Source organism: Wyeomyia smithii, chromosome 1, assembly GCF_029784165.1.
Source record: "Wyeomyia smithii strain HCP4-BCI-WySm-NY-G18 chromosome 1, ASM2978416v1, whole genome shotgun sequence".
Classification (NCBI taxonomy): domain Eukaryota; kingdom Metazoa; phylum Arthropoda; class Insecta; order Diptera; family Culicidae; genus Wyeomyia; species Wyeomyia smithii.
Window position 1 is genome coordinate 203,508,398 of NC_073694.1, and position 14,712 is coordinate 203,523,109.

The 14,712-nt window shown below is 40.7% G+C and overlaps 1 protein-coding gene across 6 annotated transcripts in view; it reads left to right on the forward strand.

Moving 5' to 3' along the window:
• LOC129723978 (nucleolysin TIAR) overlaps positions 1–14,712 on the forward strand; it is a 1,146,678-nt gene that overhangs the window by 327,463 nt on the left and 804,503 nt on the right. For 3 of the 6 annotated variants that reach the window (XM_055678526.1, XM_055678553.1, XM_055678581.1), the window contains one exon: positions 13,663–13,701. The exons of the other annotated variants lie outside the window; for them this stretch is intronic. In XM_055678526.1, coding sequence (XP_055534501.1) covers positions 13,663–13,701 — 39 coding nt within the window. The remainder of the gene's footprint in view (positions 1–13,662; positions 13,702–14,712) is intronic. 6 annotated transcript variants of the gene reach the window in all.

Genomic DNA, 14,712 nt, shown 5'->3' on the forward strand with positions numbered 1-14,712 from the left:
GGAGCCTTCATGTTCTTAGTACTCATCAGCGCTGAGCAAACCTGTTCTGCTGTGATTTTATGTTCTTGAGGAACGGTACAGGGGAAGTTTTCGAGGTCGCGAACGCACTGCTCGACCTGGTCATCCATTGGACTAGCCATGGTCGAGCCAAGCAAATGCGATGAGGCAATGTGATTGCCTACCGCATTTGCTCTCTCGACCGGTGCAACAAGAAGCCTCTCTCCGACCCTGAGGGGAGGAACTGGTTTGGGGTGCGATTTCAGCACTTTGGCTACTTTCCAGAATGGCCTGGAGCGGTCGTCAAAACTTTGGACTAAGCGTCCGAAATTTTCATTCCGGAGTGAGACCATCCTGGAAGCAATTTGCCTATTCAGATCGGTCACCTCGAGCCTAATGTCCAGATCCCTGGTCCTCTGGAACTGGCGTCTACGCACATTCCGCAATCTAATTAGCAGCCGGGTATGGGAATCAATAGCAAGGAACTTACCCCTCACAGGAACACGTCGCACACACGCCTCGTCGGCCACGTTTATGGCTCGTTGGAGACCCTCCAACGCCTGGTCGATGTTTTCCACGCTGTCGAGCGGCGGCGCCTCGTCGATGTTGTTGTCCACCATTCGAGCAAAGCGCTCCCAGTCGACATGATGGTAATCTTTCCGCAGACAGCTGACAGGAGCAACACCGATCCCCACCTCAGCAACGACAGGTTGGTGGTCTGAGCTCAGATCGTTGAGGGCCACTGGTTTGGAGAGCTCGATGTTGGCCAGGAAGAAGTCCAGGGTTGAAGGGTTCCCCGCTGGGGAGATGAAAGTCGGCTCATCCGGAAACTGCACCGTATAAAACCCATGCTGCGAGTGTTCGAAGAGTTGACGACCGTTCAGATTCTGCCGATAATTTCGCCAAGCCTCGTGCCGAGCATTTAGGTCTCCCCCAACGACGAAGCGGGAGTTGGTCCTGGTGATGGTTGCCAGGTCGTTCTTGAACTGCATTGCTGTACCGTTGCTGATACTACACTGGCGAGGACAGTAGACGACGATGAACCGGATGAACCCGGTAGCTGATTTGACCTCCACACTAAGGGCTTCGATGATGGCGGTGTGGATGTGCGGCAAGATGTTGTATTTCATCCCTTTTCTAACGATGATCGCTATACCACCCCCCCTGGAGTTGGTGCGATCGAGACGGATGATGTTGTGATCCGGCAGCCAAAAACTGTCGCCGGACTTTAGGTGGGTCTCTGTGAGTAGACCCACGTCGATGTTGTACTTGCGGAGAAAGTCAGCAAGCTCAATGTTTTTTGCTCTAATAGAGCAAGCGTTCCAGGTGACGATGGAGATGGGTTTAGGATCCATATTGGATAATAAATTTACCGAGCACATGGATTTGCTCGGGCTTGTTGTTTTCAATTGCAAGGTATATGATTCTGTCGACCGTGCTTGGGAAGCAAGCATATAACGACCAATCAGAGGTCGAATTTTTCGTTTTGACAAGGCTTGACTATTTTCAATAGTACAATAGTGTGAATAATAAAATTACAATTATCTTATTTTGGGAAGAATCTTAGAAGATTTTCCAATCTATTGCTGCAAGAACGAAGGAAATCCATCATATACTAACCGATTTATTAGCATTTGAAATTGGACATATATTTCACTTTTTTCGGTTTTAGATTTTTCATTTCACATCCCTATGTAGCCGAACTTCCTGAGAGAAGTATTCTACTTCAAAATCTGTTTTAAAATTTGAAAGTGCGTCAAAAAGTGATCAAAAATTATGCTACAACACGTATCAACATTAGAGTAAAACCATTAAAACCAGTCTAGAGGGAAAGATTCATAAGTACACTGACTCTTACACTGACAATTTATTTTAGGTGCTTTTATTCCACACGATTTTTATTACGCGATTTTCTCGAAATTATTTGATATTTTTTTACGAGATTTTACTGGAATACGCGAAAGACTTTGTCAAAACGACACGCTCTTTTTCGCGCAATATTGGTTCACGCAAAAGCATCATTCGCGTGAAAAAAGAATCCAGTGTATAAAATAGTTAAAATGAGACAACATGATAATTTTCTTAATCGTTGGACTATTACAGGAAAAATAGCTTACAAATTAGGCACTCTTTAAAATAAAAATTGATTTTGATTCTTATTTATTTTTATGATGAATTTTTTAGGAAGCCTTCTTCGGTTTGAATGTATGTTAATTTTAGATTGGAATTCCTAAATTAACTCTCTTGATGTTGTGAATAACCCGGGTTTTACAGGACCTATTTTCGCATATAACAGTTCTACTTCACATGTTTTTAAATTGATTTCGAAAGAGATATTAATCAGAATGAAATTGTACTCGCCGTACATGATGAAGACAATAAGGCCGTTACAAATTCTATTTTCATTTTATGTCACTCCCCCCTTCAAAAATCTTGAATATTGGAAGGGGAAGAAAAAAAGCTCAAACTGTTTTGTTCATTTCATTGGTTTTCCGATAGCATAAATGCTTAATTTAGCAATAAACAAGTTAGGTGACAGCGAGAGTGTCGTCGAAGGGCAAGCGGAATAAATAATTATAATAATGAAGTGTTATTTTTCGACATTTATTTAAGTGCAAGTTACAAACGTTATAACTTGCACACAAACTTTGATCAAAGATATTTCTTTTTTTTTCGTCTCGGTGTTATTTATTTTCCGCCACCCCCTCTGCTAACTTTGATAACCTTGGACATAAAAAGAATTCGAAATTTGTATCAGCCTAATAGGATTTTTGATACGGCGGAGCTAAAGGCTCGTTTGTTAAATATACTAAAACCATCTCAAAACCGTTTTCGTAGAATCACCGTTTAGAATCTCAGTTTTTGTCTGATTTAGGATCTGTTTCTTTTAAAAGATTGGTAAGAGGATGCTATTATGTGGACAAGTTCTAAGAATTTTGATATTTGGCTTCAATACAAAATGGCGTCGAAAAAACAAAGAAAATTTCCAATTTCTTAAAAATTCAAAATGGCGCTACTGTTACCCCTTAAAGTAAAATGTGAAAAAATCTTATATAAAAGCCAAGGCGGAAGAAAAAGATAAGTTTTATTGCACTGTGTGATATATCAACCTGTTCCCAGCTATAGAAGCAAGCTCGTGATTAGTTAGAAACTAAACCAAAAATGATTGATTTACACCTTAAGTTATCATTAATTTACTATTGAAATGGGTCAATTATTGTACCTTGTGGTATGGGACAATCTTCATCTTTGTATTATTAGTATTGTATTAATTTTAAGTATCTAATCGATATTTAATACTACACTATTCGTTCGCTAACTGGGCTGAGGGCCTAGCCCAGTTAACGAATGTCGCTCGCTAACTGGGCTGACATTTCAAATGTCGTCAAATACCGAGGGGGATTTCGATGTAATGGCGCTGGGCAAATCTTCCTCAGCGAAAATTGGAAAATGTTTAAAAACAAATACACTAAAAATCCTGATTGATGAAATGAAAAATAATACATTGTCTTTAGCTTTGCGTGTGCTTTATTTACACTAACCGTTGCTTGGAAACATGTTCTTTCCACAAAATATTTATTTGACCTGGAAACGAGTCTGGTGGATCGCATGTCCCGATCAGAAAGAAAAAACAAAAATGAAACAGAAGTTGTTAGTTTGTTACGGGAAAACCCTTACAGGCTGTGTTTTTAATTTGGTCCCGTTAGGTGTTAAAATAACAGAAATTATAACAGAAATGATTCTACTAGTATCAAACACATATCAAAATTTGTTACTAATATATCAGCTTTCTAACAAAATAAGATAGTATATAGAACAATTTAATAACAAACATTGTTGGAAACAACAGGTTTTGATAAAAACGAAAAATTAGTTAGACTTGTTTCAGAACTTCTTCATTTCACGTTTTGTTATTGTAACTCATTCAGATTCAATTTTGTTATTAAAATTATGTGGAAAATTACAAAATTGTATCAAAATATGTTATTTGTATTTCACGTTGATAGAATTTTGTAATTTTTTAGTTATGCTCTTCTGATCGGGGTGTGATGACAACCAAAATCCATTGAACTGAAAAAATCGATCTCATTTCACTATTCATGAGCCCCTATCTCGTTTTGACAGCGTTATGCCAAACGCTGATTTTTGACGTTCATCTGCTTTTTAACTGGGCTATAGCTGGGCTATAGCCAGTTAAACAGCACCCAGTTAGCGAACAGTTACTGTACCTGCATCTCTAAGAACTCTTTGAGTGTGTAAAATGCTGTCTAACGGCGTTCATATAAGCCATAATAAGGACATTTGCCTGATACAGCTAACAGCAACCAAAAACTCCAAATCCCGAGTGTAGTTTCATTAATCCCTGGCCGGAAAAAACGTGGCAATCAAGGACAATTAGCTAAGCTAAGCTTTAGTTTTAGTATGCTTATAGTTTTTTTTTTTTATTCTTGCTTATTTTCCGTCGGTCTATTTCCGCCACTGTTGTGGCCAATTACCGACGCCCAGGGAGGCGACTCCACACCCAGGTCCCGAACTCACAACCCGTTTATTAACGGACCGGCGCCAACGGCTTTACTTCCTCATGCGATGGAAGGCGTGATCCCAGAGATTTTTCGCCTGAGAAAATCTCCCGGTGTCGGCTAGGATTGAATCTAGACCAGTTGGGTTGGTTGTGAGTGGATCACGCCACCCCACAACCATCGAAACCTATGCAGGGATCGGGTGCTACTCATTTTTTGCGTGCAAAGCACACGCCGTTGGGAGACTGCACATAAATTTCTAAAGAGACGAGTAGGAGCAGTTCGGATTGCACTGTACATTCGTTTCCAAAGAGACAAGTAAGTGCAGGTAGCATGTCACAACCAGCGTTGCCAGGTCATTTTTTTTAAAATCTGGAAAAGGCAAAATAAAAATCTGGAAAAAATCTGGCAATCATTTCGTGGGGTGAAAGGTTAATTTTTCGGATAAAAGTCTTGGGGTACGCAAAATTTGAGGCGACAAAATTGCAAAATCTCGCGCCAAAATTGAAGTGATGACCTTTTTGCGGAACAGAGAAAATAAAATCTGGATAAAATCTGGATCATCCATGAAAAATCTGGATAATTGGACATCAAAGCTGTTTACCTGGATACATGTTCAAAAATCTGGATAATCCAGCTAAATCTGGATACCTGGCAGCGCTGGTCACAACACACTTTATCCGTCTCTTTCCGGAGATGTCTCTTACTCAGGGATCGGGTGCTACTCATTTTTTTTACGAGTAGAATGCACGATGTTGGGAGACTGCACATCAATTCCCAAAGAGACGAGTAAAAGCAGTTCGGATCCCTTTCGTGTCGTTCAGGAGACCTCACAGAATTTACCCCAGTATAGTGCAGAAAGACGTACCGTGACTGCGGGTAATTCTGCGCTGCACATTTTCCCGCGCACTCAACTTATAAAACTGTTTGCTACAGTAAATTTTACTAAAACATACTTAATCTCTGTACTATTATAGCAGACTATGCTATGCACATGGTAAAGCACACAAATCAACTGTGTTTTAGTAAAATTTACTGTTGAAAAATAGTTTTTTAAGATGAGGGCGCGGAAAACGTGCTGCGCAGAATTACCCGCAGTCACGGTAGTTTCTACCTCAGAAAATTTCTTGGGCTTTGTGTGCCTCTTTGTTGAGAGAGTTTTTGATCACTGCCAGTGATGCCACATATTCAGATTAATCTGTAGTTATACAGATTTTATTTTTCGACATTTTCACGCATAACGATTATCTGTGTTGTATGAGGATGCGGATCACACCTTTTCAATAAGTGAAAAATAAACCGTACAACGCATATTATTGTTTTGAAAGGTATGCTTCTATGTTGAACAACAGATGGAAGAAAATTGATCTTACAACACTAAATGAAGGCACAGCTTAATGCTTTTAAAGTTAAAAAGCACCTAAACATAAAGAGGCGTCAAAGAACATCTTGTACAGTAGACTTTAAAATTTAATTTAATTAACAACAAAACCCATGTTTATCACATATTTAAGAGAGGAAATTGTTCCTTTTCTAGGTGCTTTTTATTCTCTATAATTCGACGTTTTAAAGATATTGATTTCGGACTTTCTCGACTTTCCAACGAAACCAACAAAATTAAGCAAGCTTTACATTTCTTGTGCAGTAGTTAAATGAATTTAAAAATGTGAGTGGCAACCCTGATTATGCCTGTGCTGTGTGAAAATTTTGCCCGTTTGCGGCTTCCTGCTGACTCGTAGGGGGAATAGGGGCATAATGGGCTCCTAATCGGTTGCTGATTTAAGCATGGAAAACGACAAATATTTAAGGGCTGTCTTCAGTGCAAAACTGCCATGATACTTGGCGGCTTATTTCGTAAATGTCCCGTCGCGCCTTATGGTGGCCAATTCTGCCTGCAGTCCTTTTTCTGACCGATTCGGCTTCAAAGATTTTTAATACATGTTCGCACCATCACTGTAAACAAACCCTGACTATGGAAACAGAACGACTGAAATAAGTCGACTGAGATGAATTTCAGGTAAATTTATGTGACAACACACCTTGTCTTATTTCACCCCAACTATAGGTGACCATTTCGCTCCTATCGAAATAGTTAAAGTTAATATGAGATTTTAGCACTAATCATAGCTTAAAATCAAAACGTCAATGATGGTGAAATTTGGGGTACGACCGATACGTCATATTGATGTGTCTACATAATTGATTGAGCCACGACCGTATAAGCTTATTTTGTAGTGCGCAATAATAAAAAATTTTCCAACATCCGGGAACCAAGTTGATTTTTTCAGTATATTTCCATGTTTTAAACAGACGAATCACTTTTGTTCTACATCAAGATTTACTGTAGTAACTACGGAACAGTTCCACATACCACATTGTATTAAAAAATGCGTAGTTTCGCATATGAGAGGAGTGCCCATTTCACCCCGTGTGCTTATTATGCCCCTCATCCCCCTAAACAGATTTTAATGCAACATTCGTAGCAAGTTTCGAACGCTTTCATTGCACATAATTGCACAGAGACATCTCCGGAAAGAGACGGATAAAGAGTGCTGTGACATGCGAACTGCACTTACTTGTCTCTTTGGAAACGAAATGTACAGTGCAATCCGAACTGCTCTTACTCGTCTCTCTAGAAATTATTGTGCAGTCTCCCAACGGCGTGTGCTTTGCACGCAAAAAAACGAGTAGCACCCGATCTCTGACTCTCAAGTATAAAATCTCTCTCTCCTTCGTCTCTTACTCCTTCCAAATATTGGAGACGTGCACAAAAATCTGCGAGACGCACGAAGATTTTTTGCACAGCTCTGAGTAGTTAGACGATCCCTGCACCTATGTCGGCGGTGGGATTCGAACCCAGGCGTCGAGCGTGGTTGGCGGAGACGTTACCAACCACACTAGGCCCCCGCTCTATGCTTATAGTTATCTTCTTTACCCATCGTGCCAATATTGATAACACTGTCACGTGAAATATTGTTCATTGGTAGAAGTAGCCTCGTTTAGAGTGACAGTGTGACAGGGTGTGACAGGCTTTTCACACATTTTCATTTTTTCGCACAATATTCCCACCTGGCTCGTTTACTATTTTTTCACATACCACAGAGACGTGGCAAGCCACTTTCGGGTGATGCTCATATGGAAAATAGTGCACACTAAGCCTGAGTTATAGCAGATGAAAACTGCGTAATTTGGCGGCCATACAAATTTGTCCCACCCAGCAAAAGTGGCTGTCAACATTTGAAAAACAAAAAATAAAAAAAATCCTCTCCATTCATCTGATGGACATGCGTGTCTTTTCGCGAAATAATGAAACTAACCGGCACTCAAAAGCCCAATCATCATTTGCTTAATTCACAAAATCCGTGCATACACCGGTATCGGTTTTCATCGTGAATCTGTGCTCCCGGTTCCTGCGTTCGGGGGTCAATCGATTCCCGGCTGTATTGAACGAGTTCAGGTGAACCGCGCTGCTCCACGTGCAGCGCACAAACCTAGCAACTATCCTGTTGTATTTCAATAAAAATATTTTCCACTTTCCCGGCGCTTCCGATTACCACTTGTAGTGATTTATAAAATTAACCGCCCACCATTTCGAATTTTAATTAAATTTAGAACTTTTCCACCTCAGCACCTTCTCGTCGCCTATTGTACGGATTTGATTGCCACCCTTTTCCCCGGTTAGTTAGTGGTAGGTATCAATCGGACTCCGGTCATCATTTTTCCGTGCCGGCAATTGGCGATATTTTGTTAAATTTGAATTATTTGTTGTTCTGAGTAGTAGGGGGACTCAAGGGTAATATTCTGTGTTCTCAATCAAAATTCGCTGCATAAAATAACTCCGGTCTGACGTTACCGGTTTCGATTTCGATCAACTGCTAGGTAATTTTCCCAGCCACCGATGAAACCATCTATATAACCCTCTCAACTTTTGAGACGTGCAGACGTGTTTTTTGATTGCGCCTATCACAAGTGAAGCATAAGCCTTTGAAAATTCTAATTCTTGATCTATACCGTGCCGCGTCGCGTGTAGCAGTGTTCCGCGATGAGGCGCGAAAATACCTTCAAAATCGATTATTCGCAATTTTCCATTAAGCCGTCAGTTGAAAAGCTTTACGGTTTTTGTCGCTCGGTTCTCGGCTTGAAAAGAGAGGAAATTAAAAGATTACAGTGCCACAGAGGTGGATCATGTGCGTTTATAAAGGTCAGTGACCTGGCGCTCGCCCAGAAAGTCGTCGACGAACACGACGCGAAGCATGAGGTGGAGTGTGAAGGGAAGAAACACAAGCTACGAATTACGTTAGAAGATGGAAGTGTTGAAGTGCGTGTTTACGACCTCCCCGAAGATGTGGTGGAAGAGAAAGTCGTTGACTTCCTAAAAGGGTTCGGAGAAGTGATCTCTATTCGCGAAGTGTCGTGGAGCGAGAGTAATGAATCCGAAGGGTTACCGCTCGGCATATGGTCTGTACGTATGTTGGTGAAGCGGAACATTGATTCGTGGGTAACCATCGACGGAGAGCAAGCGCTTGTTGTCTACAAGGGGCAGCTGCAATCCTGCCACCACTGCAAAGAGCAAGCACACACTGGAATATCATGCGTCCAGAACAAAAACTGTTGTACCAGAAAAGCTACGCGAATGTAGCGAAACAAACTGGACAAACCAACAGGCAAACGGCCAGGCACCAGTCTAAAAACTCAGCTAGTATGAGAACAACAAACATTAAAGGGCTATTCCCACTGCTTCCGATCCGGGACCGGGCCGTGGCTGATCCGTGTGTCATCCGGGCTCGTTTGAGATTGATTGCATGCGTTCTTACGAACGCATTCACACCGACGCGACGTGCCCAGACCGGAGCAGCGCTGAGTTGCCGTCGTACTGCCGCCGTGCGAGAAAAAAACTATCGTTGCCGACGATACTTTGTGTTGCCGGGAGAGTGCACGGAAGGCATTCGGGTAGATGCGTGTATGTAGTAGTAACATATTTTCGGTTTTGCTTTGCATTTGCATTCATGCATATTGCCGTCACAGTCAAACGTTGAATTATAGTTCGGGAAAAGTTTTGTGTTAAAAAAGTGTTGTGTTTTCTCAGCCAGAGCGCAGCGCAGGCACGGTTCGTACACGGCGCAGTGTGAATGCATTAAAGTCCCGGACGGGACACGGACACGGCCCGGATCCGGCCCGGCCCCGGAACGGAAGCAGTGGGAATAGCCCTTTAGCGTGATCATCTCATCGACAAGGCAACTCGAAGAAATGAACGACCTGTTCACCCGCTTCGAGATAGCTGCCGGCGCAAAATTAAATTTGCGCAAAACTGTTGCTGTGGATGTTGGGTCCAGCGAAGGCAACGCTATAAACACCCAGTGGCTGCAGACAACCAATGTTGTCAAAATACTAGGTGTGCAATTCACAAACTCGATACGTTTGATGACTACATTAAATTGGGATGCGCTGGTAGGGAGGTTTTCACAACTTATGTGGTTGCATTCCTTACGCACACTGACACTGCATCAGCGAGTCACCATGCTGAACACTTTCGGAACTTCAAAGATATGGTACCTGGCTTCCATCTTACCACCGTTGTGCGTACATACTGCAAAATTAACAGCAGCAATGGGCAAATTCCTATGGAGAGGGATGGTCGCTCGCGTCCCAATGATGCAGCTAGCTCGTAGCATAGAGAATGGCGGGTTAAAACTGCAACTACCGGCATTGAAATGCAAATCACTCGCTATCAACCGACATCTGCAAGAAATTGAATCACTTCCTTTCTACAGATCCCTCCTCTTCCACGTAAATCCTCACCCAACCATTTCCTTAGGCATATTCCCCGCCAAATCCAACAGAGTCCCTCCACCGACCAAATTCATCAGCACTTCATCAACCAAACAGATTTACCGAGGGTAGAACAAAAACATCCAGGAAGTGGCTGGCCGCGCGCCTGGAGGAACATAGCAACGAGACGACTAACATCAGAACAGCGAACACAACTTTACCTACTGGTGAACGAAAAAATCGAACATCGGAAACTGTTATTTGTCATTCAACGGGCGGACGACGAGAACTGCACACACTGTGGCAACCGAAGTGCAGAAACTGTAATTCATAAATTCTGTGAATGCGATCGCGTAGGACCGGCTTGGACAATCATACAGCAAAGAATAACAGCCATTCTAGGTGGATGGAGACATCTAAGTTTTCTGGACCTAGTCAAACCTGCATTAACAGGCATAAATGAACAACGAAGACTGAAAATACTAAAGCTCTTCAATGAATACATCAGTTTTATTAATCAATGTAATGGTAGAATTATTACTACAGAATTAGAGTTTCATCTGAATCTAGTGAAATGAAAATTTCAATGTACATAAACGACCTGACAAATAAAATCTTTTACAAAAAAAAAAAAAAAATCTATCAGGCATTCGTTCATCGCTAGGGTGGTCGGTATTACCGACTTTTCGAAAAACCGGTATTTCGGTATTCATAAAAATAAAAACCGGTAAAAAACCGGTATTTTTGGTTTTTCTGACTAATACAAACCAGAGGCGACTCGTGGTCTTTAAACCTACTTGTTCAACTACAAAATTCTGAAAATCATTGTTTGTGGAAATAATGACAATCATGTCTGCGGAAAAACGCAAACCATTCTCTCTGTACTATTTGTTAATGAAACTGAAAAATAATTAAATATATAAAGAAATTTGGATTTGAAATTTATTTTTTGTCTAGCGTTTCAGGTCGCATCTATGGACGTGTCGCTGCATAATTATGTTTTTGCATTTATGAGTACCTACACGCAAAAGTTGGAGTGTGCGTAACCAGATCATTTATGAGCGAAATTAGCGCATTTACTGATTAAACTTGGAACCAGTACAACGCATGTGCGTTGGGCATAACGCATTTGATGCTCTAGCATATTTTGAATGTATTAAGCAGCTCCAAACCACTACACTTATAAAGCATCAACCGATGTTCAGAAGACTGGCATCGTTAAAACAGTGCAACCAACAACCAATACTGATAAGTTGGGCACTGACAAAATAAACAAATTATTGTCTGATCGATTCACTTTCATGAATCTGGTTATTTGAAAGCATCATTCAATCATTAACAATGAACAAAAAAATTAGATTTGTTCAACACATTTTGCATTCAACTATGACTCTGATTTTATTCACATGCATTTGGTTTCGCGTTACCGGCACCAGCGTTAGTAACTTCTGCGGAAACAGCGCTCGCTATTGGTTGTTTCGGTTGCTGACGATTTTAAGGGATGCACGAGGCGTTGATACGCACCGGCTCGCGAAAGTAAAGAACGGTTTTTTGAGCGCCTCGAAACTGATCGTTCGCCCGAAACCGAAGTTTACCGAAACAATACTATTTTTGTGTACAAGATACATATTCTGATTTTGATCTCGGTCCATGTATTTCTTGTACAAGTTTTGCGTTATGCGTTTCACGCATTTGTTGTGCGAAATCAGAGCAAATTCTGTGCGAATTGAAGAACACATTAGATGGTTAAAGCTTGAATTTTTGCGTGTATGCTTCATTACGTCCCAGCTTTTTTTCTGTAAGATTTGGACCACTTGTTTTGATCTGTTGTGGTGTTATACGATACAACACTGGTTAAATTTAATAGTGTTTGGAAAACTTTAATGAATGAATCCAGAGATATGATTACGAAGAACATTATTTCGAAACTCATATCAAAAAAAGCAGATATTTATTTCAAATTTCTTTCACATCGCAAAACTTAGTTTGAAATTATTGAATAAGTTTAAAATTCTTAGAGGAACAATTATTGAAACTGTCGAGAAGAGTAAATGAATGAAGAAGAAAATGAAATGACGATTAGACAAGAATTTTCATTCTACGAATCCGAAGGAGTCGAAGGTAAATACTTCTCTGTTCTGTTTGATAGTTCTTCCAAATTCAGTTCAACCTGAGAAAGCATTTTTCTCAGCTAGAATTATCGCTAATAAAATTCGCTGCGGTTTGGGCGACGAAGCTTTGACCATGCTACAATTATTTAAATTTCACTTTCTCAAGAATAAGGAGCAGTAATTTTTGGGACGAAATTTTTTACTGATTGATTATTTCATCCTGTAAACGCTTTGTATCAGGAGCAACTTGTTCTAGGTGCTACCTGTGTAATGCACACGGAGACGCCAAACTAAAAATAAATCCCTAATCCAAATTTATATTTAAATATTATGTTTTTAGTTTTACTTTTAAAAAGCACAAAACGAATAATGACTTACGTTTTTTCGCGGACAAGATTGTGATTACTGCCCCAAACTGTGATTTCCAGAATTTGTGGTTGAACTGGTAAATTCAAAATCCACGGGTTGCCTCTGTAGGTATGAGTTTGTAAAGAAATTAGCTGTTCTACTTAAAAAATAAATGTCTAGCTTTATTGATATGAAGTTTTTTGATATATTCTCGATACACACAAATACATCATTCGAATCCAAGCAGAACAAACCAGAAAAAAACAAAAATTGATAAATAGGTTAGAGTAAATTAATGTTCAATGTTGCTTCTGTCTAAACCGTCATGTGATTTGTAACGCCTACCTAAGTGGGTAGCATTCATTAACCTTACAATGATTTATGAATATTGTGACAATTATTTGTTCAATTTTAAGAAAAATACCGGAAATACCGGTTTTTTCGCCTCTCCAATACCGGTATTGGAGAAAATATCGGTTTTACCGGTTTTATCGGTTTTTGTTTTACCGGTAAACCACCCTATTCATCGCTCTACGGGGATTTGAGTTTTAACAAGTTCTTCTGCTGCCTGTTCGATAGTCTGGAAATTAACCAGTGCTGGATGCCGGTTCTATATTGTGGATCAGAGCTTATCTTCCATTAGACCCATCTGTTTTTACACCCGCTACTGTTTGTGTATGTGTCTCTCTCCATCTCTCTCTATCTCTATACCTACGTATCTACGGTAGAGGATATTTGTTTTCTCTCAATAATTCCTTAGCGTTCAATAAATAATTAGAAATAACATGATCAAGTATCGGATCGGCTACAAGCTTTCATTTCTCCACACAGTGTTTATTTTTCAGCTTGTGCCTCCATTTACACAGCTGCTAACCCTCTACTTTATCCTTTCTTCCCTTTACGGGGCTCGATTGCAGTTCTCCACAACGACGGCTCTGGATGGCAAGATGAAGCACGTAAGTACTTTTAAGAGCTTCCTGTTTTGCGGCCAGCTTGAAAGGAGAGCGTACACAGAGTGTGGCACAACATCAACACCCCGTTCCGGGGGAACGAACGTCAATTGCTGCAGCAGTCGCCGTAATTGATATCTACCATGCCCGATGGAGCACCAAACCGACCAAACTCAGAAACGGACCGAAACCCATCGACTTTGACTGGTGGTGGTGTTGATGGTTACTGGAACGGGGAGTTGGGGGGGGGGGGGGCTACTGGTTTGACGCTTCGATGATTGTATGCTGCTGTGGCCACTGCATTCCATATGCAAAACTAGAGCTCCCCCAAGTCAGAAGCATGTAAGATAGTAATTTTTCATACTTCCATTTTCAAAGACCGCACGAAGCTGAGCTGATCTTTCACCACACCACCGCCACCCAGTCACCCCGGCCTTCCGCTTTCAACCCTAAAACCGGGACATTGCTGTGTGTGTTATTCTTTTGGGAGGGAAAAACTCATCAGTGATTCCGGATTAATTTTCTCCTTTCAGATTCAATTTCCGGTTCTGTTTCGTTAGGTTGCCTGCTATTGCGATATTAGGTCGCACTGAGTAGGCAGCGGCGCACGCAGGGAAATTCGTTGACCACACACAGGAGGCGATGGTCGATTTTTTTTTGTTTTTTTTTTTTTTTTTAATTTCGGACGTTTCGTATAAACAATTTTTAGCATGCTACTTCGATGTACGATTTTCCAATATTTCGATAATTCTACTTTCGAATTTTTAAATTTTTCAGGCATTGTTTGTTCCTATTGTTACTCAACTTTTATAGCACAGATTAAGTACTTTGCGATTAATTGGCCTTGCGACTTATTATGCTGATAAAGAAAGATTTTGAGAACACTGATTTTTGATACTTTGGAAGGTCGAAAATAATGAGAGGACTAGCAACATGGCCAATAAAACAAACGTACATTGAATCGGTCCGTAAATTTCTAATAAAATTCACGTGTATTTTCGCACTAGAGGTCATGAA